The sequence below is a fragment of the Acartia tonsa genome, chromosome 1, assembly GCF_053477335.1.
Source record: "Acartia tonsa isolate MP-2025a chromosome 1, ASM5347733v1, whole genome shotgun sequence".
NCBI classification, from domain to species: Eukaryota; Metazoa; Arthropoda; class Copepoda; order Calanoida; family Acartiidae; genus Acartia; species Acartia tonsa.
This window is the reverse complement of record NC_137260.1, coordinates 27,233,488-27,260,323: the sequence shown is the minus strand read 5'-3', so window position 1 is coordinate 27,260,323 and position 26,836 is coordinate 27,233,488. Positions and strand designations below refer to the sequence as shown.

The following is a 26,836-nucleotide window of genomic DNA, read 5'->3' as shown; positions in this document are numbered from 1 at the left end:
TTTGACTAATCATCCCAGAATAATAATCTGATATATAAACTATTCAACTGTAGACAAACTTTTCCACCATTCGTTTGTTTATTTATTTGATAAGTTAATAACATAACTTGTCCTTTTTTTTCAATCCTGGAAAAGTTTTAGCAAAACTTTTTCCTTGAAAGTCATTGATGGAACAAATCTTCTTATTTTTCAAGATCTCTATATTTCTGAGAATTTGTTAATAAGCATAGGTTTGGCTGTGTACAGAATAAAGCTAGTCGTCGTATAACAAGGATGCTTATATAAAAAGCTACAAAACTATGTAAAAAAAATATTAGCATAAGCACAATTTGTTACGGGTGGCTTGATGTCGAGCTCAAGTCAGAACTTGCAAACAAATTAAAAATTGTAACTGCTTGTAAGTAAAAATTAAATAATCAAACTGCAAAATCATTTTTCTTTTAATATTAATGTAGCGAAATTTAGAAATCCAGAAAAATTTAAGTTTTTTACTCTTTTTAAAATATGGATACTTCTTATTTGAAAGTAGCTTTTTAAAGGACATTTTATTTAACTTCTTTAGCAGGTTTAGGGGCGTATTAAATCAAATAGTCTCTCAGTTTTAACTATTAAAACCTTGGGTAAAAATGCAGGTGTTGTATGCAAAAACTATGCAAAAAAAACCCTTGTTGAAATATTTATCTAAGACAACTTGAGGCTATATTTACAGTATGCAAATATGTTCAAAATCAAACTTTGTTTTATCTATAGTTAGTTATTTAAGATCTCATAAAAGGCTAATTAGATCAGGCCTAGCTTGTTATGGAAGGTTTATGTTAGTCCTAAATAGGTTTTTACTTAATAATTTTAAGGGAGCAAAGTTGTTAATTTAGAGCAAAGCTTCTCTATGATTAGAGTCAGTAAGTCCATCCATTAAACATAAATAATTTTTAATTGATTAAGATAAAATGATTTTTGTAAAAATCTTTTCTCTCTGTAGCTCCTGTCTGAAGAGGGTATAACTAGCTTCCAGCTAAATTCATTAATTTTAAACACAAAGATTAATAATAATATGTATAAGAACAGTAGAATAAGTACAAAGTTTCAAACAGAAGTGTTTTTAGAATAGTTAATTTTTCTAGTTGCAAATCAGTTGACGAATAGTTGGTAACAATAAATCCCTATAATAAAGATCAAATGCTAACCCTTACTCCATTTCGTGTTTTTTTTCTATGGTAGCTCATCTAAACTCATTTATCCTAAGTATGCTTAAATCTAGTATAAAGTAGGTAAACATATCTACCTATCCCTTAATCTATTTTGCTTTTTTCTGTGAAAGCATCTAAACTCCTAAATCCTAGGTATGCTACAAACCATTTTAAAGTAGGTATACACTATACATATCTACCTAACCCACACTCTTTTATTATTAAATATCTACCTAACCCACACTCTTTTTGGATTTATCTGTGGTAGCAGCTTGACTCATAAATCCTAAGTATGCATTATAACCATTCACGGTTAGTTTTTTATTAAATGAATAAGTTAGGGTACAATGTTTGGCACTTTCGATATAAGTAAATGATAATAACAAAGCCACAGAATACGATAATACCTTCAGAAAAATCGATGAAAATAGTTTTCATACTAAATTTTGTTTTTTTTATATTTTTTCTAAAATGTCATGACAGAAGATGCAAAATGTCGTCTTAGTTTTTTGAAAGGATTAATCTTCTCTGAAATCTAAATTATCAAAATATTTTTTTTGGTAAATGATTATACGATATATGTCAAACATTTTATCAGAAAGAAATATTTAAAATTGTGAAGTAGAAACCTGAATAATTTTTCTTGTGGAAATAGTTTTCTGCAAATGTTGATAAACATATGTCTGCTAGCATTAAGATGTTTGTACTGCCAATACACGTTGGGTTTTATTTAAAGAATTTCTTTAAAATGTTTTTTTTTACATTGTATACCAATAACGCAATATTTGCTATCAGAAAACCCCCGACTAAGACTCGCCTACGACACGATCTTTTAGGATTGCTTTGTAATTTACATTTTTGAAAGTCTTTCAACAGTATACACAGCAAATTCTCTCTTTTTAACTAACTTTCCGAATAATATACCTAAAGCATTTGAATTGACAAAGGCTATGCTAATATTTTTACCATTCAAGTTTATTTAATATTCTAATAAATAGCGCAACCCTCCAAGTTTATGACTACTTTTCATGAACATATGATCTAAAGAATAAGCTCTGACGCAATGTCATATAAGGATATTATAATATTCATTAAAAAAATTGTTATTTTTGCATATATGTTACATTTTACAGTGTTTTATGGCTCAAAAGAAAGACAATTAAAAATTATTTCATATTATATAGTTTAAATTACATAAGATAACCTAGAAATAGTAAAAAATTCCCTTTCTTTTTTTGTCGCAAAAGAGAATTCAACAAAGATTTTCATTAAAAAACACCTTAGTGTAAAAATTAAAAAGTTTAAACATGGTCACAAAAAGATTCAATTAGTTTATTAAATGTTTCATTTTCAGCAAATGACGATTAATCTCTATTACAAAGAATAAAGTGTAAAAAGATATTCTCGTTTTAATTTTAAGCAACTTAAAATGCATTTTAATACCTTTTAATGATTTATTTTTTAAAACATCATTTTATAAAATGTTATTGATTTTTAAAGTTATATATTAGAATGTTTTTAAATTTTGTTAACATTTTGTTTTAAATCTAGAAAATTGGTAATTCTAAATATTCAAAAAATGATTTTATTAAATTTTCATCACTTAAATTGCATGTTTGATGAAATTTTCAACTGATAATTCAAGAAAAATCGTTTAGGTTTTATTATATTTTACTTTGAAATGTTAAAAAAATATATTATTGTCAAAAATGTGGAAGTTATACTTTCCTCAAAAAAAGACCTAAAACATGCAAATTAACACGTGTAATGAGATTTTTTTTCTTTCAGGTTTAATTTTAAGTAATTATTGATATTTTTTGTAAAAAGGATTTTATATAAAAAGTTTTAAAACTCGAGTTATGTAGTGGTTCTAAAAAAGGTTGCGAATTTATGCAATTTTCTTGCAAAAAAAATTTTCTAGGATTTTAAAAATAGCAAAGGGTGTTATTAGACGTACTTACAGATACAATTGCTAAGTCATTTTGGCCAAACACTAAAATAAAGTTTTGACATCTGAGGGTCCAGCCGTGCATTGTTAACTATGTACACAAATCTACCTAACCCACACTCTATTTCGCTTTTTTCTGTGGAAGCATCTAAACTCCTAAATCCTGAGTATGCATAATAACCAATGTTAACTTTGTACAAATATCTACCTAACCCACACTCTATTTTGATTTTTCTGTGGTAGCAGCAAATCTTCTTATTTATAAGTATGCTAAGAACCATTTTAAAGTAGGTATATATATCTACCTATCACTTACTCTAGTTTGATTTTGTCTGTGGAAGCAGCTAAACTCATTAATCCTAAGTATGCATAATAATCAAGTCGGCGCAAAATGACTTAATATGCATATACAAGAGTAAGACCTACCTCAAACAAGGATAAAAATCTTCATAGCAAAATAACTTAATGTGTTCCTAGACAATAGAGAATCTCTTATTATGATAAACAAAAAAAGTAAGAGATGATGGTTTAATAAGTAGACTCAAAAGCTTTATTTCTAATATTTTATTCTTTATGTCTGCGATGATTTCTTATCTAACTAAAGCTAAAAATTACTGGTAGACATAAGAACTAACTGTAGTAAATTATAGAGTAGCTGTGCTTCTAAAAAAGTAGCCTGTAATAACAAAAGACTAATGCACTAATCAAGTTTAGCCTTCTAAAAGGTTAAATACAACTTAATAAGGTAACAAGAACAGTAATAATGCCCATCAATTCAGAGAGAGGTAGGACAATGAGCTGTTTATTACACTAGTTTCAAAAGTTTTGAAATAACGTTTTCTTATTCGTTGGCTTAACAACTTTGGGGACTTAAGTGAATTTTGATTGGTTGGTTTATCAAGTTGAGTGTTCAACCGTTTCAAACAATAATTTTACGCTACAGAAGGGATAATTTTGTGTGTCATCATTGGGAATGTACATAAATTTATCGGCCATCGTCTTATCTCTGCTATCAATTGATTTTAAATCTGAATTATTACAGGAATGTTACAGTTGGCTAATATAACGATACCCTCCTTATGACTTTACCCCACCCCCTCCCTGACTATGGAGGAACGTATTGACCAAAATACACGCATTCTATTTCCATTCTGACACTGTAAGGCTTCACTAAACAGTTGGAAGAAAATTCATTCAATTGTCTTTTGAGATCAAATTTATGTAAATTTAACAGGTATTGTAAATAATTCGTTTATTTTATAACCTTTGAAAAGACGAATGCAGCAATATTTTGACAAAGACATGAAGTAGATCCAACACACAGCCCATTAGTCTCCTTCACTTTGAAAAAACATTTTTTTTTCTTGTTATCGAATGTTATATGCAAAACACAAATAAAATTTTTAAAAATAAATATAAAATGTCTGCAAAATTTTGGTTTTGGATATGAGTGAGGTATAATGGGCAAAGTTGTTTCATTTGACCACTTGTTTTTATACCCACCAAAAATAGCCTACAACCTGCCCTGGAATAAGCTGTTAAACTGTTTCGGAGGTCTTACTGAACACATATACGAATATCCTGGTATTCTACTATACAGGATTTTTAAAAAATTATGATCATATCAAAAAAATATGATGATTTTAATTCATTTGGTGTATTTATTACAAAAACATCTTTTCTTGTTATATTTTATTTAGTCTAAAAATGATCATATAAACTAATAAAGAAAAGATTTAGGCCATATCAAAACTTGTATTCAACACATTCAAGGATAAATGAAGTCAAAATTTCATAATGTAAAGAAGTTGTATCAACTTTTTTTTTTATAGCTAGCCGGTTCTTTTAGTAAGTAGTAGATGTAAAATTTTTCATAGAATTCAGATATGCAATCGTTTTTTTTGTAGACCTCTTATCTTTTAAGTAATTTAAGTTTTTAAAAAAAATAATTAAGTCGGTTTTAAGGTACTAAAACGCAACAAAATAAAAGAAGAAAATGGCCAGTAAGAACAAAAATAGTAAGATCTTTAATTTGACACCTTACTTTTAAAATTCTGTTGAGTAATTATTGAAAAAATCTATTTTTTTAACCTCGGTATAATAAAAACTTTAGACCTAAATATTTTCTCAAACAGACATAAAAAACATGGGTTCATATATACCTTCAGAATCAGAAAAATATTACGAATCCATTGTAAGCAAAATTGAAAAAAATTAAAAAATTAAAAAATTAAAGAAATGGCCAATTATTTTTTTTGTTCAGACAACACTATTGTCTTCCCTTTTTTACCCCCTCTTTACCCCCTCTTTACCCCCTTCCCATTTTTATACTCAATTGAAGAATTAAGACGTTGCCTGTACAATATAATATGATATTTTCATATAATTCCTTTTATTGTAGTTTATATACTATATTGTAAACTTTTTTTTTCAATTTTGCTTACAATGGATTCGTAATATTTTTCTGATTCTGAAGGTATATATGAACCCATATTTTTTTATTTGTGAAATAATAAAATTAAGTTCAAAGTTTTTATTCTCGTGGGTTAAAAAAAATCGATTTTTTCAATAATTACCTGACAGAATTGAAAAAGTAAGGTGTCAAATTAAAGATCTTACTATTTTTGTTCATAATGACCATTTTCTTTCTTTTTTTTGTTGCATTTTAGTACCTTAAAATCGACTTAATTTTTTTTTTTTAAACTTAAATTACTTAAAAAATAAGAGGTCTACAAAAAAACCGATTGCATATCTGAATTCTATGAAAAATTTTACATCTACTACTTACTAAAAGAACCGGCTAGCTATAAAAAAAATAGTTGATACACCTTCTTTAGAAAATTAAAAATTTTAAGAAACAGGTAGCTGGGTAAATAATGCGAGGAGGATTCATTTTTTACTTTCTAATCCGTGTATCCATGGTAAAAAGCTAACCCTTTGTCCTTTAAAATAAATGTTAAGAATGAGTTGATTGAGCCACTTGTTAAACTTGTACAAACAAATCATTTGTTTTCATGTAGTAGTAACTCAAAATAACAATTAATAAAAAAATAGCCAAAATCCTTGTAATACATGAAAACATAATTTCTTAATTACATAAAAAAAAACAAGTCCAAAATAAAATATTTGGTCTTTTCTATAAACATGCATTTCAGTTTCAGGAAATTTTTTTTAAGGGGACTTTATGAAGCTTCCTTAAAACAGAGAAAATCACGAGATTACAAGGACGAGATAGCAATAATCCCTATCTAGGATATTCTTTCTTTGCCTAAAAAAATATTTTCCCAAATAAACTTTTGTAAAACCACCCTAAAATTTTAGAGCAGATATTCACATCTCATTGACATACAGGAATTTTGCTAGAGATTTGCAGGGATATGCCTCTGATAGATAAAAAGGTCTTCCTCTAATAAATTTATTTGGTAAAATTAGCTGGTAAATTATGCAAAAGTATCACTTTTATACTTGAAAAAATAGTTTTTCTTGAGAATCAGTGTCATTGTCCCTGTCCAATTTATCTAAGTTTAATTTATTCTGACTTGACCTATCTTTGTATCCCTGACTAAAGATTTGATAGGGAGACAAAGATATTTTGCTAGAATAATAAATCTAGATAGCCTGATATCTAGTTGCCGAATGTGTACGCAGTTTCCTGGGTGTTTCCTCATCCTCGCTCAATATTTACTACTAGCTACAAATCTTCAAACTTCCCTTAAAAAAATCAAAATTTGAATGTGTAAACGATTTATACAATATACATTATAAATTTGAATTTTTAAAATTTTGATTTTTTTTTTTGAAGTTTGAAGCTTTTTTAGCTAGTAGTAAATATTGAGCTAGGATGAGGAAACACTCAGGAAACTGCGTACACATTCGGCAACTAGATATCAGGCTATCTAAATCTATCTGTGTTTATTTCAAATTTTGCATTGATTCACAATATCCTATTCAGGATTTGTACAGTTACCATGTCTGTGTACTTTATAGTCAAGATTAATAACTAACTAACTGAGTGCTTTCCTTAAAGTGCCTAGTCGCGCACAATCCACAATCCCACTCCACCTGGTTGTATAAAATGAAAATAAGGGGGGGGGGGGTATGTTTCATCTATTTTTATTACTTTTGATCAGGTTAGGTTATGTTACATTGGGATTGTGTTTAACTACAGGTATAGGCCCGCCGGGTCAGGGCTCACCGCAGGTGAAAAACTACTTTAATTGGAAGAACTAGTAACTGCCACTGTTTTTTAACAATTGAATAGTAAAAAAAAATAAAGTGATTCATCCCAACCTTATCAAATAAATAAATAATTAATAATAAATAAATATTTTATAAAAAGTTATTTAAAGTTTATGTGATTTCATCAAGGAAGTCCCTAAACTATTGGTATAAAGTGTAATAATTTAGTTATACAAATATTAGAACTGAGTGTAGATGACTAGGCAAATGTCTGCAATGCTGCATATATTTGCATAAAGACAGTTTTAACAAAGGTTAAAGCTTCACTAATAATCAACATCATTATAAGAATAATTACAGTAGTATAATATTAAACCTTAAAGTCTTACTTTAATAATTGATTTTGAAGCATGAATTTCTTGATTTTAAAACACAATTCAAAGAAGTTGTATCAACTTTTTTTTTATAGCTAGCCGGTCCTTTTAGTAAGTAGTAGATGTAAAATTTTTCATAGAATTCAGATATGCAATCGGTTTTTTTGTAGACCTCTTATTTTTTAAGTAATTTAAGTTTTTTAAAAAAAAAATTAAGTCGATTTTAAGGTACTAAAATGCAACAAAAAAAAGAAAGAAAATGGCCATTATGAACAAAAATAGTAAGATCTTTAATTTGACACCTTACTTTTTCAATTCTGTCAGGTAATTATTGAAAAAATCGATTTTTTTAAACCCACGAGAATAAAAACTTTGAACTCAATTTTATCATTTCACAAGTAAAAAAATATGGGTTCATATATACCTTTAGAATCAGAAAAATATTACGAATCCATTGTAAGCAAAATTGAAAAAAAAAGTTTACAATATAGTATATAAACTACAATAAAAGGAATTATATGAAAATATCATTTTATATTGTACAGGCAACGTCTTAACTTTTGAATTGGGTATAAAAATGGGAAGGGGGTATAGAGGGGGTAAAGAGGGGGTAAAAAAGGGAAGACGATAGTGTTGCCAGAACAAAAAATACAATTAGCCATTTTTATATTTTTATATTTTTTTACTTTTTTTCAATTTTGCTTACAATGGATTCGTAATATTTTTCTGATTCTAAAGGTATATATGAACCCATGTTTTTTATGTCTGTTTGAGAAAATATTTAGGTCTAAAGTTTTTATTAAACCGAGGTTAAAAAAATAGATTTTTTCAATAATTACTCAACAGAATTTTAAAAGTAAGGTGTCAAATTAAAGATCTTACTATTTTTGTTCTTACTGGCCATTTTCTTCTTTTATTTTGTTGCGTTTTAGTACCTTAAAACCGACTTAATTATTTTTTTAAAAAACTTAAATTACTTAAAAAATAAGAGGTCTACAAAAAAACCGATTGCATATCTGAATTCTATGAAAAATTTTACATCTACTACTTACTAAAAGAACCGGCTAGCCATAAAAAAAAAAGTTGATACACCTTCTTTATAAAATAAATGTGAAACTGATAAAACTCATATAAAAATTACATTTAGTATATAAAGATAAAAAAGGTTTTTAAAGCAATCCAAAAATACAAAGTCATATGTTAATATGTCTGTCCGTTAAGATACCGCTGACGTCTGAATAGATTTTAGTTCACTTTTGAGTTCAACATTTATTGAATTCAAAGGCACCTAGAGGCAAGAGGCGGATCGCTATTTTTTTTAATTAAGAGGCAAGTGCTGGACTATTATGGATTATGAATTCATATTTCTACTAAAAGTTTTTGAGAAATCATTTAAATAATTGAAAAGTGTCAATATTTGAAATGTCATGAAAAAAAACTGAAATATAAACAGAGACAACGCTATGGTTATATAGTTGCTATGCTTGTAAGATAATCACCTTGTTTTTCCTTGAGCTAGTTGAAGTAAAGTTCTTGTCAATAAGATCCTATAGGCTCCTAAAAATATAATAATATAAAGATTTTCATATCCCTTTAAATCAAATAAAAAATTTAAAAATTCACTTTTAAAAGACAGTTTATATAACCTTATCTAGTCACAAAAAAAATAAATAAGATTTTGTATGTTTTATGTAAAATAAGACTCTAGATCCAATATTTTGATTGTATACGACAATTTAAAGATTTGTACTGATCTTTACTGTTCTTTACTTTACAGTAAAAGTATTTTACTAGATTTTCAACTAACTTTATAAGATAAATCTTTTTTTCTTAAATAAATGTGATAAAAATCGTAATTTAAATCTAAAATCTAAATAAAATATAACCGAGTTTTTAAATTGGCAATAGGATATTAAAATTAAATGTCTTGTTTTGAACTTTTTATAAGCCTTAAATCTAAAAATAATTTTATGTTGTTGAAAACAAATAAACATTGTAAACCAATAGAGAAGGTACACACTAAGAGATATAAGTTTTCCGGAATTTTAATGTAGTGAGGAGATTTGAAATCTGCACCAAATTTTAAGGATTTTTTTATAAAATTCGTTTTTTGTATAATTCTTTATCTAAAAGCGGAAATACAAATTAAGTTAATTAATTTTGACATCCGTGATTGGTGGATTAAAAAAATCAGCGCTCTGATTGGATGTCGTACATCATTCAGCCAATTAGAGCGCAGGTAGTTTAAAATCCACCTATCCTATTGGTGAAAATTAATTAACTTAATATGTATTTCCGCTTTTAGATAAAGAATTATACAAAAAACAAATTTTATAAAAAATCCTTAAAATTTGATGCAGATTTCAAATCTCCTCCCTACATTAAAATTCCGGAAAACTTATATCTCTTAGTACACACACACATGTAATAAAAATTGAAATTTGAATACCAATAAAATTTGAGAGATAAAAATAGAAGTGGTAAAACGTATTTCCCCAGGGATAGTGTTGACACACAATTTCTTTTGTAAGACATCTAATAAAAGTGGTCAAAAATGATATAATATCGATATCTTGTCTATTATTTACGTCGGCATTGTTATCAACATTAAGGGGGGGGGGGGTTCGTTTTTTTTATTACTTTAAGGTTAGGTTACATTAAGTACTGGGTAGCCCTGAAGAGCTAGAGATGTATTACAGTCTTTTGTTGATATTACAGTATTAAAGATTCACAGGGAAATCAGAAGCTATAAAGGTATGAGTGCAGATAAATAGGAAGATATTCAATTTTATTGGTTGAATTTTCATGATTCAGATTTTCATTTTGTTTGTGCTAAAAATATAAATAAGCTTAAATTTACTTAGAAGCTAAATAAATGTTTAAAACCACTTTGAATCTGCTTTTCGCAATATACTGTAAATATTTTTAAAAGAGAAGCTTTTTTGGTCCGTCTGTAGGTCTGTTTGCATGTCTGTCCGTCAGTTTTGGAAAGCTTTTATCGTTAACTTGAATGTTACAAATTAAATTGTTGATTTCAAATTTTGCATGATGATTCCTGTAATAGTTAGAATAGGATTGAAAAAGTGTAGTAGAGCGTTACCGTTTAAAACATGCTGATTATCTGTATGTACGCATTTTGCTACAAACTACATTCACTTTTATGGATGTTGTCATTCTTGTCTTTTTTAAAGACCTTGTCTTCAAATTTCACTGTTTTATTAAACTTTTAAAAAAGGAGTTTTAATTCAAAGCAAAGCAAAAGTACTTCTTACAAATTAGCAGTTTAAGTTTTTAATTTTTCGGTGCCAAAAATAAAACAAAATGAATTATTACGTAGCTGCACTACAAATGACTATAAACATAAAAACTTACCTACAGCTTTACTGCGTATTCCAAGTCCCATTTCCATACTGAAATCCTTCTAAACACGCGAACACACTAGTCAAATTTTAAGGATTTTTTCTCGTATTCATTCGAATCCGGTGGATAGGAACCGGTTCTCATCAATACAAAAAAACTATGTCTAGCACCGTATTATAACCAGTTTTCTACGAATATAAAATGTACAATCATAAGACTAAAACCAGTTTTTTTAGCCCGTGCCTTCGGCATCTCGGGGCTAAAAAAAACTGGTTTTAATCTTAAAAGTGTAATGTATATCCGCGTAAAGCCGTTTATAATACGATGTGAGAAATAACTATTCTAACGACATTAATAAACTTAAGACATAATATTTATCTTATATATATTATATATTAAAAAGGAAAATAATCATAAAGCCATGAACATCAATTAAATGAAAAAGTAATTTTTTCAAACCTTCTTTTAAAACTACATGGTAAAGCATTACATACATAGATGATTGTTTTAGATAAGACAAACGAACGTATAAGATTATTTTCGAATAGTAGAAGATTTATTAACAACATATTTATTCCAGTTTATTGCAAAATATTTACTGGCTACCAAATACAAAATCTTAACATCTCTTGTCCTCTGTGGTTTTTTTGATGTTTATAAAACTATCTGTCCTTGATTAAGTATCTTATCTCAGAGATCTAAAGGGATAAGGCAGTGTCCTATAAATTGATGTACATCCCCAATGATAATACACAAAATTAACCTTTCTGTAGTTTACAATTTGTGGTTGATCAACTTAATAATCCAACAAATCAAAATTCATTAAAAGTTCCCAAAATTGTTAAGTTAACGAATAAGAAAACATTATTATGAAACTTTAAGGACTAGTGTAATAAACAATTCTATGTCCCCTCCCTCCCTGATCTTATCTAGTAAGTGTTGGTATTGAAGTGTGAGTCCGAGTAATAAAGAAAGATTAATTTAATGGCCGGATATTTTGCATCCCTGGCATGGGGACAAAGGACATTGAACGGGGGGCAAAAAAGTTACCACCCCCTCTCCCCCCCCCCCCCGTATTGTCGGCAACTATCTCTCTGAAATTCAAACAAATTTTTCATGTATCATAATATATTTTTAGCAAATAATCAATCTTTAAAAACCTAGTCTTTCAATTGTTTTCACTGTTTGGATATTCATACAATCGGGGAGGGAGGAGAATGATGAGGGGGAAGTACAACCTTGGTAATACCCCAAGAGAAAAGTTACCCCTTGCACTAAATTGTTTTTTTTAAGCAACAAGTAAAACAGGAGGTAGCTGACCTCTAAAATCACTCTATCGAATCCCATGTATGGGCAACAAACTAAATAGGGGGAATAGAGAAATAAAAAAAATCAACCCCACCTCAAAAAATTCCCAAATACACCCTTGATAAGGACAGAGCTGTTTTAATGATTTATACCTCCTCTTAAACACTTTCCACTGCCAGAACTCTGCCAATACAAATTGGAAAATGGGTGCTTTGCTTCTTCCTATACATCTTCTGCAAAAATATATAAATCTGGAAAAACGATAATAGATTTCAAGTCATTATATTTGGCTCTGTCTTCATTATTTTCTTCACATTTTTCATTTCTAATGACCAACGAAAACCCTCATGTTTTAGCCTTAAAATATTTCATAATCTGATTTTGTAAATGTATGCCAATGTATTAGATATATCTACGCCCCCTTTCTTTCCCAATTCGCTTAAAGCGGAATTTCACACATTATAACTATTTATTTAATTGGCCATTGCCATTTCCCGTAACAAAAATTGGAAATAGTCTAATAGTTATTTCTTTCATCGTATTATAAACGGTTTTCCGCGGATATAGAATGTACAATTATAAGATTAAAACTAGTTTTTTTTAGCCGGTGCCTTTCTATATTCGTAGAAAACTGGATATAATACGATGCTAGACATAGTTTTTTCGTATGGATGAGAACCGGTTCCTATCCACCGGATTCGAATGAATACGGGAATAGTTATTTCTCGCATCGTATTATAAACGGCTTTCCGCGGATATAGAATGTACAATTATGAGATTAAAACTAGTTTTAATCTTATGATTGTACATTTCTATATTCGTAGAAAGCTGGATATAATACGATGCTAGACATAGTTTTTTCGTATGGATGAGAACCGGTTCCTATCCACCGGATTCGAATGAATACGAGAATAGTTATTTCTCGTATCGTATTATAAACGGCTTTCCGCGGATATAGAATGTACAATTATGAGATTAAAACTAGTTTTTTTAGCCCCGAGGTGACGAAGTCACCGGCTAAAAAAACTAGTTTTAATCTTATGATTGTACATTTCTATATTCGTAGAAAGCTGGATATAATACGATGCTAGACATAGTTTTTTCGTATGGATGAGAACCGGTTCCTATCCACCGGATTCGAATGAATACGAGAATAGTTATTTCTCGTATCGTATTATAAACGGCTTTCCGCGGATATAGAATGTACAATTATAAGATTAAAACTAGTTTTTTTAGCCCCGTGGTGCCGAAGGCACCGGCTAAAAAAACTGGTTTTAATCTTATGATTGTACATTTCTATATTCGTAGAAAACTGGATATAATACGATGCTAGACATAGTTTTTTCGTATTCATGAGAACCGGTTCCTATCCACCGGATTCAAATGAATACGAGAAAACAAATTATGGAATGTGCCATTCTTGTTTATTTCAAATTTTATCAAATAATCCTTGGAAAGTAAAAATATTTTTTCCAATGCAGCCAGATTTTATAGTTTTATGTGTGTAAAAGTTTACCAATTACATTGATAACATCTTAACTGCAAACCTATCTGAAAGCTAATCAAATTAGGCCTTTTTGTCACTTATTAATGCTATAGAGGAAATGGAATTTACTCAGTCAAATTTTATTACACTAGTCTCCAAAGTTTTAAAATAACAGTTTTCTTATTCGTAGGCTTAACAATTTGGGGACTTCAGAGAATTTTGATTGGTTTGTTCATTAACGTCAGTATTCAAACGTTTCAACCACTGATTTTAATCTACTGAAGGGGTACTTTTGTGTATCATCATTGAGGATGTACACCAATTTATTGGCCATTGACTTATCTCTTTAGATCCACGACATCAAGCACTCTAGTATGTCATCTACTAGGGATTATCTCTGATATGCTGAAATCCCCAAATTGACCAGCTAACCTATCCAAACATTTGATTTATGCCTTTAAAAACTTGTGCACTTATCTAATATCTATATTTGGGGGAAGTGACAAAGATATTTAAAAAAATTTGTTGAAAGTTAGGTACACCAACATAAATTTTCATAACTACCTATTCCTTTTTTTTAAAAGCGAAGCTTTTCTATAATTAGGGTTGGTCCGTCCGTCCGAGATAGATAGCTTTTATTCGTTAATTTAGGCATGTTAGAATTGTCCTATCGATTTCAAACTTTGCATGATGATTCCTGTAGTAGTTGGGTACGATTTAGAAAGCGTAGCAACTCTATAATCATTACCAGAATGTCCGTACGGCCATTTTAAACATGTTGATTTTTCTACTTTTTAACAACAAATTTTCAAGTGTTTTAATTATCCGTTTGATCTGATTTTTGGTATATTGATTCCTGGGACAACAAAGAACAATATTATAAGCGAAGCAACTCTATAATCAAGTCCAAAAGTGTAAGTATGTCCATAAACATTATCCTGTTTTTAAGTAGTTTTTCAACAAATTTACCTACAATGTTGATTCGACATTTATACATTTATGTTCCGATTTTTCAGTTCAGATACTATACAAGTGTTATTGTCCGTTTGTCCTACCGTTTCAGTGCTTCGCTTTTATGGATGTTGTCATCCTTGTTTAATTGTAAACATGTATTGTGTTATTCAGTTATTTTTTAGATAATATGCAAATGATTTTAAAGTGATATTCCAGTTATTCAAGGGAAGAGCTGAAATTTGGGATGGAGCGATTTACCTTGGGAGGGTAGAAATACCCCGTTCCCAAATTACTTATAAGCCTCTCTGTAGGAAGCAACATATATAGGAAAACCATATATGTGAGCGGTTAGCAAAATCCTCCGCTGCACAGACATTATATTTCTTTTATGTAAGAAAGTATTTTTATCTAAAGATGAAATTGATCCTTATATTGATCTTTAAAATTTTTGAATACCTTATATCTAAAAATATTTAAAGAGTACAATTTTTGATTATAATTTATAAATGCATTTGTTTTATCGATAACAATATCAAAATAACTCTATTTTCTCTCTTACAAACATTCTTTAATTTATCTCAAATGCAAGCAGGGACAACGGAATAGGGCAATGCAATATATTTTCATTATTCCTCTTTCCCCCTTATTTTATATTCTTTAAATGAGTTCTTTTATTTTAAACTATATTAAACCCTGACAAAATTAGAAACTTTAATTCATTACATAGCTTTAATTGTTCACGTTGTCTATAAGCATGAAATGAAATTCTCATTGATGGTATCGACAATATGACATTTAAAAAGTGGTAATTTCTGACATATTATTGACATGATGTATTCTACCGTCTTATATTGATACAAAGACAACTCAAAGTTATTATTTTCCATTAATCTATCCTGCACACCGTGATTGCATCGCAGTATAACACCGAGATATAACTTGTATTTTACGATTACAGGGAGATTGCAAACTAGAGGGGGGCAACCAATCAGCGAAAAGGGAAAAATTTTGCAAAATTCAAACATAATGATTTATTTGAGACTGCGCTCGGCAATAGCAGCCAAACAGTAATCCTCAAATTCTTGGTCAAAAATGCAGTCTCCGGTAACTCAAAAAAAAAAGCCGCAGCCGAAAGTTAGATCACACCCGCGTACATTTTCCAGCCACAAGAACTAATAAAACACTTTTAAAATCATCTTCAGCAGCAAAATAAGACCCTTAAAATTGTAATTGTTTGGTCAGTGATAGCACTGAATTAAAATTTTTAAAATTTTATTAAAATTTGTAATGAAATGTAATAATAATTAACAAAATAATACAATTTATTCAAGCTCTTTAAGTATTTATTTTTGGAGAAATTGCTTCCTTATCCATAGAAACACCGAGAACTTTACATTCAAAATGCTGCACTTAATTTGTATTTAAAGAGTAGCTACTCTAAAATTTACACGTATCTACATATAGCTTAAATGAAATAGTAAAGTTATCAAGATATAGAAATAAGAGCCACTTAGTTTTAATGTTAGTATTATTCAAGAAATCACCTTCACACACTTAAGTTTTTATTCAAGTTTAATTTTTTTTTGAAAATTTGCGAAAATGTACAAACGTCCAAATTTTTGATGTAAAATTCCATACTTCATACAGGGCATTAAAATTATTTAATCACAATTTTACACTCAACACACCGTTACCAAGGGGTTTATACAGCTTTATATTCATTATTAAAATTGTAATATTAATACTATCATAAATATACACCAATTGGCAATAAGTGTTATTTTAATCCTTAAATAAAAGTAAGAGGATCAATGTAGCTTAAGTTCTCGTTAGCCGTTGGACTGATATGGTTCTCCTTCAAAGTAAAGCTTCTTATAGATACAGGGAAGGTTTATAACTATTTTATGGGAGGGTAACTCCACCCTCCCAAAAGAAATTCTTTATTTTTTTATTTGTGAAGCATATTTGTATGTTGTGTGTCCTGCCTGTGCAATGCCAAGCCGTCCAAGCTCATTAATTACACATTTCTCCACGTCAGACAGATTCTCGGAGCCAAGCCTAAACAATAATATATTACAGTTTTTATTTACATTTATCCTTTTTTATCTTCTCTTTAAAGATGCTTTGCAACAATGGATATATTATTCCTTGGAATTTACGCCAGATTTCATGTTCTCTAATAAATGAAATATGCAGCGGGCTATACAACGACTTTCCCCTTAAACCCCTTTTACCCAACCACTCCCCTTCTACGAAACAGACAAATAAATTAGTTAATTAGCAAGATAGATTGACGACAATTTTCCCCCTGTCATAAAATCCAATGATATTCTATATACATTTGCGACATATTTTTGTAAGAAAATTGCAATTATTGTCGTCTTTGTTGTATCTTATGCAGTCCTTATGCAGAATTCATCATGGTACCAAATTTCAATTTCTTACCTAACATGACTGAAAGACTGACGGACCAAGTAAATTATAACTTATTTACGCATTGGTATAGACAATCTTCACCAAAAAAAAACGTCTATCTTTTATGGTAGCAGAGAAATTACCATTTCCCTCATAGCTATGGACTGACTGGCAGACAAAGTTAATAATAAATTAGCTTTGCTTTTCAACAGGGTATAATATAAGAGAACCAAACTAAGATTTAGTACAAAAAAAACATTAATAAAACTTTCTACAAATTTCATAGAAAAAATTCTAGAATAATATGTGAGTTAGGAAATCAGAGAGTATTGCACTGATTAAAAAGATAGTAGCTTCCAGAGATGCTTTAAACATCAAAGATCAATAACAAAATAGGATAAAAATGTTATTAAAGAACTGGCTCTAATACAAACAATGGATATAAATGGTTATACACGGGTAAACATTTAGCTACACACACACAATCATAAATACTGCTGCTGTATTTCTTACAATATCATACAATAACACTATTTATGTATTTATATACAATTATGAAATAAGGTCAAAAGGATACATTTTGAATGAGATGCCTTTATTCTGTTTATCTATACGAGCAGTTGCGCTCCTAGCATCTAGTGGAAATGTATTTGAAGGGAGGAAACAATTGCCAAAAAACAATCCCAGGACCTATTTAAAAATTCTCTAAATTTGAGAACTCAATCGGTTAAGTAGTTATTGAAATCTAAAGCTAAAGACAAAATAACCTTACTACTTTACATAATAGTGTGGTAAGCCGAAGCGTTTCAGCTCACCGGTTGCGAGTTCGAATCCAACGAGCCCTAGCCTTGAAGTATTCTACCAAAACAAACTAGCAGGATTTAGTCATACAGAAATTATATATTTAACTGAATAATATTTACAATGGATGTTTACTATATATATACAACAGATTATAACAATAGGTTAGGTTTGAAGGGGGTGTGGGACACAAGGGCTTAGCCCACGGCGGTAGACAGTCTGTGGGGGTAGCTGTGGTAAAAGGGGAGGCAGCGCCTCCCGGTTGTATAATTGCGTGAGGGGCGCGTGATAGCTGCGTGTCCGTGCCCCTCCCCATATTTAGACAGGCCAGTTTGACCGCTGGACAGCGGGGTCACCGGCGGTCATGAGGTAAATGGTGATATAATGGGATTAGTGCAGAAGGCTTGTTATGATAAGTCACTGCGTAGCAATTCTGTAAACTGCCCGTCCGTCTGTTGCCGTATTACCACAATAGGATGTGTTCCATTAAGTCATGTATCAATAATTCTATAATAAAAAGTGGTAAGCTTTTTTTCTGTCTGTAACGAAAGATCTTGCTTACCACTAAACTGATTCTCCTTTACAGTGAAGCTTTTTAAAGGTCCTAAGGTGGTTTTACACTATTTTTTGCCCTTCCATATCCCTTTGAATATAGAGCCCCTAGATGCTTGGGACGCAGCGGCTATTTGTTGAATGAAGTAATAAAAAAATTGGAGAAAGATTTAGAATATTTTGAGGTTCTGTTTTGAAGGTAAAAAACTTCTTAAGAGATTTAATCCTTATAATAAAGTAACAGGATGTGTGTTTGTCTGTCTGTGTGTCTTTCTGTACCGAAGGATCTCGCTAACCGCTGAACTGATCGGATTCTCCTTAACAGGGTAGATTCTCATAGCTCCTGGGAATGTTCATAAATATTTTGGGGGAGGGTACCACCACCCTTCCAAGAGAAATAACAAAAAAATCGAAATTTTTAAAAATATTCATAGAGACTTGAACTTAAGATAGAAATCGCACAATTTTTTTTAAAACTTTTTCTTTTAAAATTGGCCGTTGGAATTCAACTTCCCACTACTCAAGTTCTGCTAGAGGCCTCTAGGGGCGTATCCGCTTGTGTATTAATAATTCGCTTATTCTTATGGATTTAGATGATAAAATAAAATATTTATGTTTGATTTCATAAGAATTATAAATTTTCATACAGTGTTATGTAAATCTATAGTGAATAAAATGAACACTTTGTATTTTATACACTACAAGAAAAGGCTCGGCAGCTGTAGCACAGGTCGCAGAAAAAGTTAAGCTACGCTTTCCAAGAATCTACATGAGCGTCAGCTACAAAAAACACTAAACTAATTTTTCACAATTAAATGAAAGTGAATTTCCTCATTGAAAAAAAGATCTTAAATCCTCAACCGCAGCCGTTTTCCAGCTTTATTTTAAGCAACTTTAACAGTTTGAAACAGCGGCTAAATTGTGTACAAGCAATAACAATGAGACATCAATGCTCATCCAGATGCCAGTTTATGATACAGCCGCAGACTAGAAGCCCTATTTAAATAAGTACGCAGTAGTACAGCACAAGAATGGGCAGCTGCCAAGCCCTGCTATGCAGTATGCACTATGATAATAAGAGATCATATGAGAAGAAAATAAAAGATTATATGTATACTGTATCTGAAACACAGATTATGTATGTTTCTTGGATTAAAGGTATACCAATTGAATAATTAAAAAAATTAAATTAGTTTTATAAAAGCCTTCTCTCCTTCGTCTGAAAAAACTTTGGGGACTGGATTAGGCAGTAATATTAACACTATAGTAGTGTTTAAACTTTTCCACTTTATACTTATGTTGATCTTAATTGCATAAATTTATCATCATTGTGCTATCCCTTACAATCCGGGTTCTACTGCACTTCTCTATTACAATATGTTGCATAGATACATAACATACCAAGAGCTTATGCCAATGATCCAGTTTTATATGTAAGTGTACATACATAATACTTACATACTAATACATAGGATTTATATACAAACAAAGAAAGGTAATCTACTATTCGATTTGATTAGAATCTAGAAATGATTCTTTTATTTTTTCCCCTTTGTTCAAAGGCTTTGAATTTGAAATAGTTAGGTCTAAAAGCATCCCAGGATTTATGTAAAGCTTTCTTAAAATGATTCAGTAATTATTGAGATCTTTACCAACAAATAAAAACACTTACTTCAGAGGTTTCATACTTTCAAATTCTAAATTATTTTTTCATGTAATCTTCAGCAAAATATACAATCTTTACAAACATAATGAGATTCAAATCGATACATATTCATAACTTTTTTTACCTGTAAAGGAAAATTTTATATACAAATAACTTTTTTTATCCTTATTCATGACTTTTTATACATTTTAAGGAAAAGACAAAAATTGAGATTTGCATAATAGCATAAAATATGCTTTTGTAAGTTAAAATAATATTTATTCAAATATAGATATTATTTTATAATGTTATTGTTTTTATTATTAAAATAGACTGCTGCTAGATTGTCAGGGTCGTGACACTGCAATAGTCTGTATAATTCATTCACCGACACCAAGTTCGAAATCATTATGATAAAAAGGGCTATGGAAAAGAATTTAAAAAGTAGTTATTTTGGACAAAGATGCCGAAAGCACGGTCTAACAAAACTGGTTTTAATATTATGATTGTACATTTTCATATTCGTAGAAATATAATACGATACGATACATGATTTTTCAGCGTGGCTGAGAACCGGTTCTTATCGGTTTCATAGCGATACTGGAAAATCCTTTACCTTGGATATGGAACAAAATCTTTATCCTCCTGAACCCAGTTATGCCCATGGAGCCACTCGTGTTTTAACAGATCCTCCAGGTGTAACCGGTTGTCTGGATTTCGTTGCAGCATGCTAAATATTAACTTATTTTTAACTAGCGGCGACGCCCCCTTGAGGCCTCTGGGGGCACTTGAGATGAAGGATGAGGAAACTGAACTTTGCCCCCAATTTTCAATTTTAAAAATGAAATGTCAAAAAAAGTTGGGGGGGTTAATTTCTCTAAGATGAGTGGAGATACCCTCCCCCAAAAGATTTATAAACCTTCCCTGGATCTATAAGTAGCTTTATTGTAAAGTAGACTCTTAACTGTACAGCAGTTAGTGAGATCCATCGCTACAGACAAAAAAAGGATTGGAATCGATAATAACTTTGCATGCCTGCTATGAATTTTATTAGTATGCTTGCAAAACGTAGAAAAATTCTATTATTTTATATATTTAGTATATTCATTTTATTAATATCAAAGACATATAAATTCTTTTATTTATAAATTATATAACAATAGAAAAAAGCTACTATGCATCATTTAGAAAATAAATTTGTTGTTTAGCAACTTTCTTAGGTAATTTTTTATTTGAAGCCAAAAATTATTCTCAACAACACATTTCCCCAATCTTAAAACACATAACCTTTTTCTAAAGATGGGATGTTATTGATAAAATTGATCTTGTTGTTTTGTATAGATATTATAATACTTGTATTTGGATACATTTAGTAGTTTTATTGCATTTCTTTTTTTAAAACGCAATTCAAGTTTTATTTATACAATTTTTTCTTTGAAAAATAACCAATATAAAAATAGATCTGATATGAGGAAAAATGCACTGAAAAATTACCTGTTTATTAGTTCTTTACATTCATCTGATATTGTAGTTGGATTATAGTAGATTCCCTCCAGGATAGCATGCTTTAAACCTTAATCAAATGTATATTGTATAACTTTGAAGAAGACGAAGAAAGTCCCTCAAAAAATCAGCATGTTACGTCATAAAGACGAGAGATTATCCATCTTTTTTTTAGGGGTTTTCTTTCCCTCTCCTCATCTCTCATTTCTATGACGTCTTCACAATGAAAGGTATGATTATTAGTTCCAATTTGACAATAGAAAAGCACTTGATTTCTAAATGAAAGAGTATAATTCATTCATCTATGCTTTTCTTTTTTCAGTCTCATTTCAAAACTTTACCATATTACTCAAATACAGCTAACTGTAACTTCAGTATTAGTCTGAAAATTAACTCTTAATAACGAGAAAGGGAACTGGGGCGGGTGTGAGTTGTAATTTTTTAATTTTCGGTCCCTTCATGTACGTATTATCTTAAAATGAAAGGTAAAATTCTGCGAATTGTTTGTCTTTATTTATATTCTACCTAAAAGTTGTGTTTATCTGACCTGAAACTGTAGAAGATTTGAAAGGCATGTTTCCAGTGACCATAAAGTAGAGTAAGATACCCAGGGCCCAAATATCAACCGCAGGACCAATATAATGGTCATCCTGGAAAGAAAATTGTGTTTTTGACAATTCCTTGTAATGTTCTTATATTTTAACTGTCTTTCAGTTCGCCCCTAAAATCTTGTTAGCCGCTTTAAGAAATAGGTGAAGCTTAAAAAAAATATCGCTAATAGCAGGCTAATCACGTACAGTCTATGGGTGAATGCGCTCTTAATACGATAACATAGAAGTTCACACCTTAAATAACTTTGGGAAATCATAGGTTGATTAACAAACATAATGTATATATAATGAGAAAGTTCGAACAAACCTAATATCTGTATAATGACAAATGTCGAATCTTAAACAATTGGATGCCATAATTGGTTGATTTACGAACAAAATATATTATTTTCGAAGTTCGAATATTAAGTTCGAACCTTAAATAATAAGGTGACATCATGGGTTAATTTACAAACAAAATGTATATTTATTGAAAAAGCACGAACCTTAAATAATTCAGGGGCAGCATAAGGAGGTGAACCACAGAATGTATACAAGTGTTGGTCCATTCGGCTCAGCTTTGTTGCAAATCCGAAATCACCTATCACAACCTAAAACATTTTAAGTAAGTTTTTGATATTGGCATAATATGTTATTTTACTTTAATGTATGCAATAATATTATGAGTTAATAGTTAAATACTTTAGTATCAATAAACTATTTGAACATAATAGTGATAAAAATAGCACCGGTACTAATTTTAACCATTAGAGTTTAAACATGATGTGGATTTAGAAACGAAGAAGAAGGTCGTCCTCCTTATATTTAATTCGAAAACGCTATTCAGTTTATGTAATATGCACTGTATGTAATACTAGTGGCTTCGTCCATATCTAGTTTGGATAAAAGAAAAAAAAACATTTTATTGGGGGGATCGAGGATTTTTGTTTTTAGAGCCTTACCTCCCCTCCCCCACCAAATATATTAAAACATGCCCTGAACCAATACTATATTTTTCAGCAAATTAAAAAACTTTAGGCCTAGCCGTTTGCAAGATCTTAACAGTACTTAACACACAACTTAATACTGCTATATAAGCTACTTAGAAAATATAATTTAAAATAGATTATGTTGGTTAAGTCAATGAATTGAGGCTCCATAAACCTTAAAGCTTTCTTGGGGGTTGATTTACGCCAGATTTTGGGAAACATGAAATATAGTGCCTATGAAATAAAATTGAAATTAAACACTAAAAATAACACAAAAGAACAAGATCTAAATTGATTTACTTTATAAGTTTCTGTTTTTAGACGTATAAATTTGTTGTTGCATGGTGTAATCGAAAATTGGATATTTAACAAAATTAGGAAGGAAAAAATTATGACGGAGAGAGAGAGAGAGACAGAAAGACAAATGTTATTTAAAGAGCAACTTTATGACTAAAAGTTAAACTGAAAAGATGCAAAATCTAGTATTTAACTGCAATAAAAAGTGCATTTATCGGCCGACAGAATGCCAAGGTCTGGGAAAAAGATCAAAGACAGAGCTGATAATTGATAAAAAAAAATATTTTAAACAAGACGATTTTTTTAGCTTTTTTAATTATACTTTATTTTATGATATAATTAGCCTAATAACGTGATTTTTAAAATATAGATTAATAGAATGATAAGGCATAATATTCAATTATGTCTTGTGCGATATTAGTATAAGTAATAATGTTGAATATTAAATCATTACTCTTTAATTGGTAATGTTCGTTTGTCTGACATTCTGATCTTTTGAGCTTCGCTTTTATTGGTGTTGTCATCCTTGTCTTTTAAATATATTTGTCAAGAGTTATAACTTCATATTATTAGAATGAAAATTTCAAATCAAACTTTAAAATTGTAGAATATATATCCCTACCCTTGACATAAAGAGACAATGTTAAGTCGATCTTTTCAATGTCCTTTCATTTTATTGCAAATAGACAGTCAATACTTGACGAAGCCCATTTTGTTCCGAATTTGTATCACTTTTGAAAAGTGCGACTCCAGTTACGTCATATTTTTCTTTCCCGAAAAAGGGAAGGGGGGAAGAAAATCTCTTCAAAAGAGATGGGGAAAACCCCCTTTTCTCTCATCTCTTTTTTCTTCCCCCCTTCCCTTTTTTTTCTTTCCCCCTTCCCTTTTTCGGGAAAGAAAAATATGACGTAACTGGAGTCGCACTTTTCAAAAGTGATACAAATTCGGAACAAAATGGGATTCGTCAAAATACTTTCATGTTTAGAGTTTTTATAATTTTATTTTATTTTTGAATTTTATTGGTTTCTGTTCTTGTAATGCTATGGCAAATAATGAAGTCATTTACTAATAATGATAATTATGTGTGTAAGTTGAGCAGTAATGACAAGCAAGCTAACTACAATTTGTTTCATAAAAAGATCAGTAGTTACATTAATAATATCTGTACTTGCCCAAGGTTTCTTTTTTTTTAACCATTTGATATTTAAATTTTTTAAAGGTTTTTGTTTATCCGTTACGATCTTGCTAAACATTAAGTCATTCGAGTACCTTATTTCAAGGAAGCTTCAAATAAGTTCCAAGATTATTTTTGGGTTATTTCATTTTCAAATTCTAATCTTGAGATTGTTATAGGCTATTCCAATACACTCTATCCCCTAGAGTCGCGAGCTGCATCTTCTAGTTATAAATTCATCAACTTTTACTTCTTTAAAAGGAGTTTTTTGATGTTTGTTACAGAGGAGATTCTATAAGAAATCTACGTAAATTTCTCTACAGAAATCGACCTTTTATAAGGTTATCAATTTGCTAAAGTTTGTTTAGGTTTCCTAGAACTATTTAACCTCTTATAAAGATCAGAGATAAGACTTCAATAGAAAATAGAAAATCTACCACTAGATAAGATACAGCAAAATATCAAAATTTTAAAAGAAGCAATAATTTTTTAACTAACATAATTTTTCTTCATTTTTGATTATAGTTGCCCGAGCGCTCCATAAATCTTATTCACAATCAGACTTTCATTCAGTACAAACTTAACAGGTTGATTTATTGTTAAGAAAATTAAATTAAATGAAATTGACATAAGAACCTAAATCATATAAAATATCTAATTACACTCTGAGAATAGTTTAGATCCCATTTTAAATATGAATAGATTTCAAGAGAATACGAGAGAGAATAAATAAATTAAGAGAGAGAGAGAGAGAGAGAGAAAGAAAAGAGAGAGAAAAAGGAGAGGAGGGAGAGAAGGATGTTGTAAGTTTATTCTGGCCTTGTCTAACCTTGCCTACATTATTCAGGGAAAGATTAAGTAGATACATTTTTAAAAATTATTCAGAATCTGGTACCAAGATCATCATAAATTCGCATGTTTACAGTCGAAAGGGTCGTTAAGCAAACGTAGACAATTGTGACCATAGAATTATAAAAATGGATATATTATTACTTTGATCTTACATCAGATTTACATGTTCTTTAATAAAGTGAAACTTGTAGCAGGCCAAAATAATGATTCCCCATTTCAACCCCCTTTACCCTAAACCCACCCCTCCTATTGGATGAACAAACTGACCAATGGTCCTGTATAGTAAGCTAAACTGACAACAATTTTTTTCCTGTAATAATATCCACGTATAATTTACTTTCTTTGGTACAAAGCAGCATTTGAGGAGACCGGGACGAATAAAAAGCTATTGATCAATATGATTCTGGCTCTCCATATCCGTTTGAGAGATCTTATTTTCTTGTCTCTGTCAACAGTTTTGACAAGTTCTACATGCAATATGCACATATCATACTGTACCTATATTTATAGCAATTAAACCTATTAAATGTCTATGCAGGAATTTTTTATTTCGAAGGTTAAGGTTGGTAACAAAAAGTTCTCCAATGAAACAAGTAGCTTCGCCCTTGCATGACGCTCAACTTACTTCTCGCTTATAAACAAACTTTCAATTGGTTTTAAGAATTGCAAATTTTATAATCAAATCAGGAAATTAAATAAGTTTGCCTTTTTGAGACTAATGATAACATTCAAGAAAAAGTTTTACTGTTTACTTTTAAAACGAAAAACGGGACTGAAGCTAAAACAATAAGGACATATATTTTCTCGTATTAATTCAAATCCGGTGGATAGGAACCGGTTCTCATTCATACGAAAAAACTATGTCTAGCATCGTATTATATCCAGCTTTCTACGAATATAAAAATGTACAATCATAAGATAAAAACTGGTTTTAATCTTATAATTAATTGTACATTCTATATCCGCGGAAAGCCGTTTATAATACGATGAAAGAAATAACTATTACATATTTTAGTATTAGTTTTTAACAAGACCAGTTATTTCCAAAACTAACACCGTTGTGAAAAGAAATAAAGTTAGATTGAAAAGGAAAGTAAAATGTTATTCAGTTTTATGACATATTCAAATGTTCCTGTTGATTTTTAACTTACCCTGTTTTTTGAAACATAGAAAATATTTTCAGCCTTTAGGTCTCGATGTATCATTCCGTGATCGTGCTAAA

At 30.0% G+C, this 26,836-nt stretch overlaps 1 protein-coding gene across 1 annotated transcript in view; it reads right to left on the bottom strand.

Annotated features, from left to right (window-relative positions):
• The window catches only part of LOC145327024 (serine/threonine-protein kinase NIM1-like), a 106,366-nt gene that overhangs the window by 35,515 nt on the left and 44,015 nt on the right, over positions 1-26,836 (bottom strand). Inside the window, exons 8-15 of the mRNA XM_080170508.1 lie at positions 26,766-26,831; positions 22,809-22,913; positions 22,260-22,362; positions 21,704-21,782; positions 20,826-20,939; positions 16,782-16,854; positions 11,061-11,109; positions 9,188-9,245 (exon numbers count right to left, since the gene is read on the bottom strand). Coding sequence (XP_080026634.1) covers positions 9,188-9,245; positions 11,061-11,109; positions 16,782-16,854; positions 20,826-20,939; positions 21,704-21,782; positions 22,260-22,362; positions 22,809-22,913; positions 26,766-26,831 — 647 coding nt within the window. The remainder of the gene's footprint in view (positions 1-9,187; positions 9,246-11,060; positions 11,110-16,781; positions 16,855-20,825; positions 20,940-21,703; positions 21,783-22,259; positions 22,363-22,808; positions 22,914-26,765; positions 26,832-26,836) is intronic.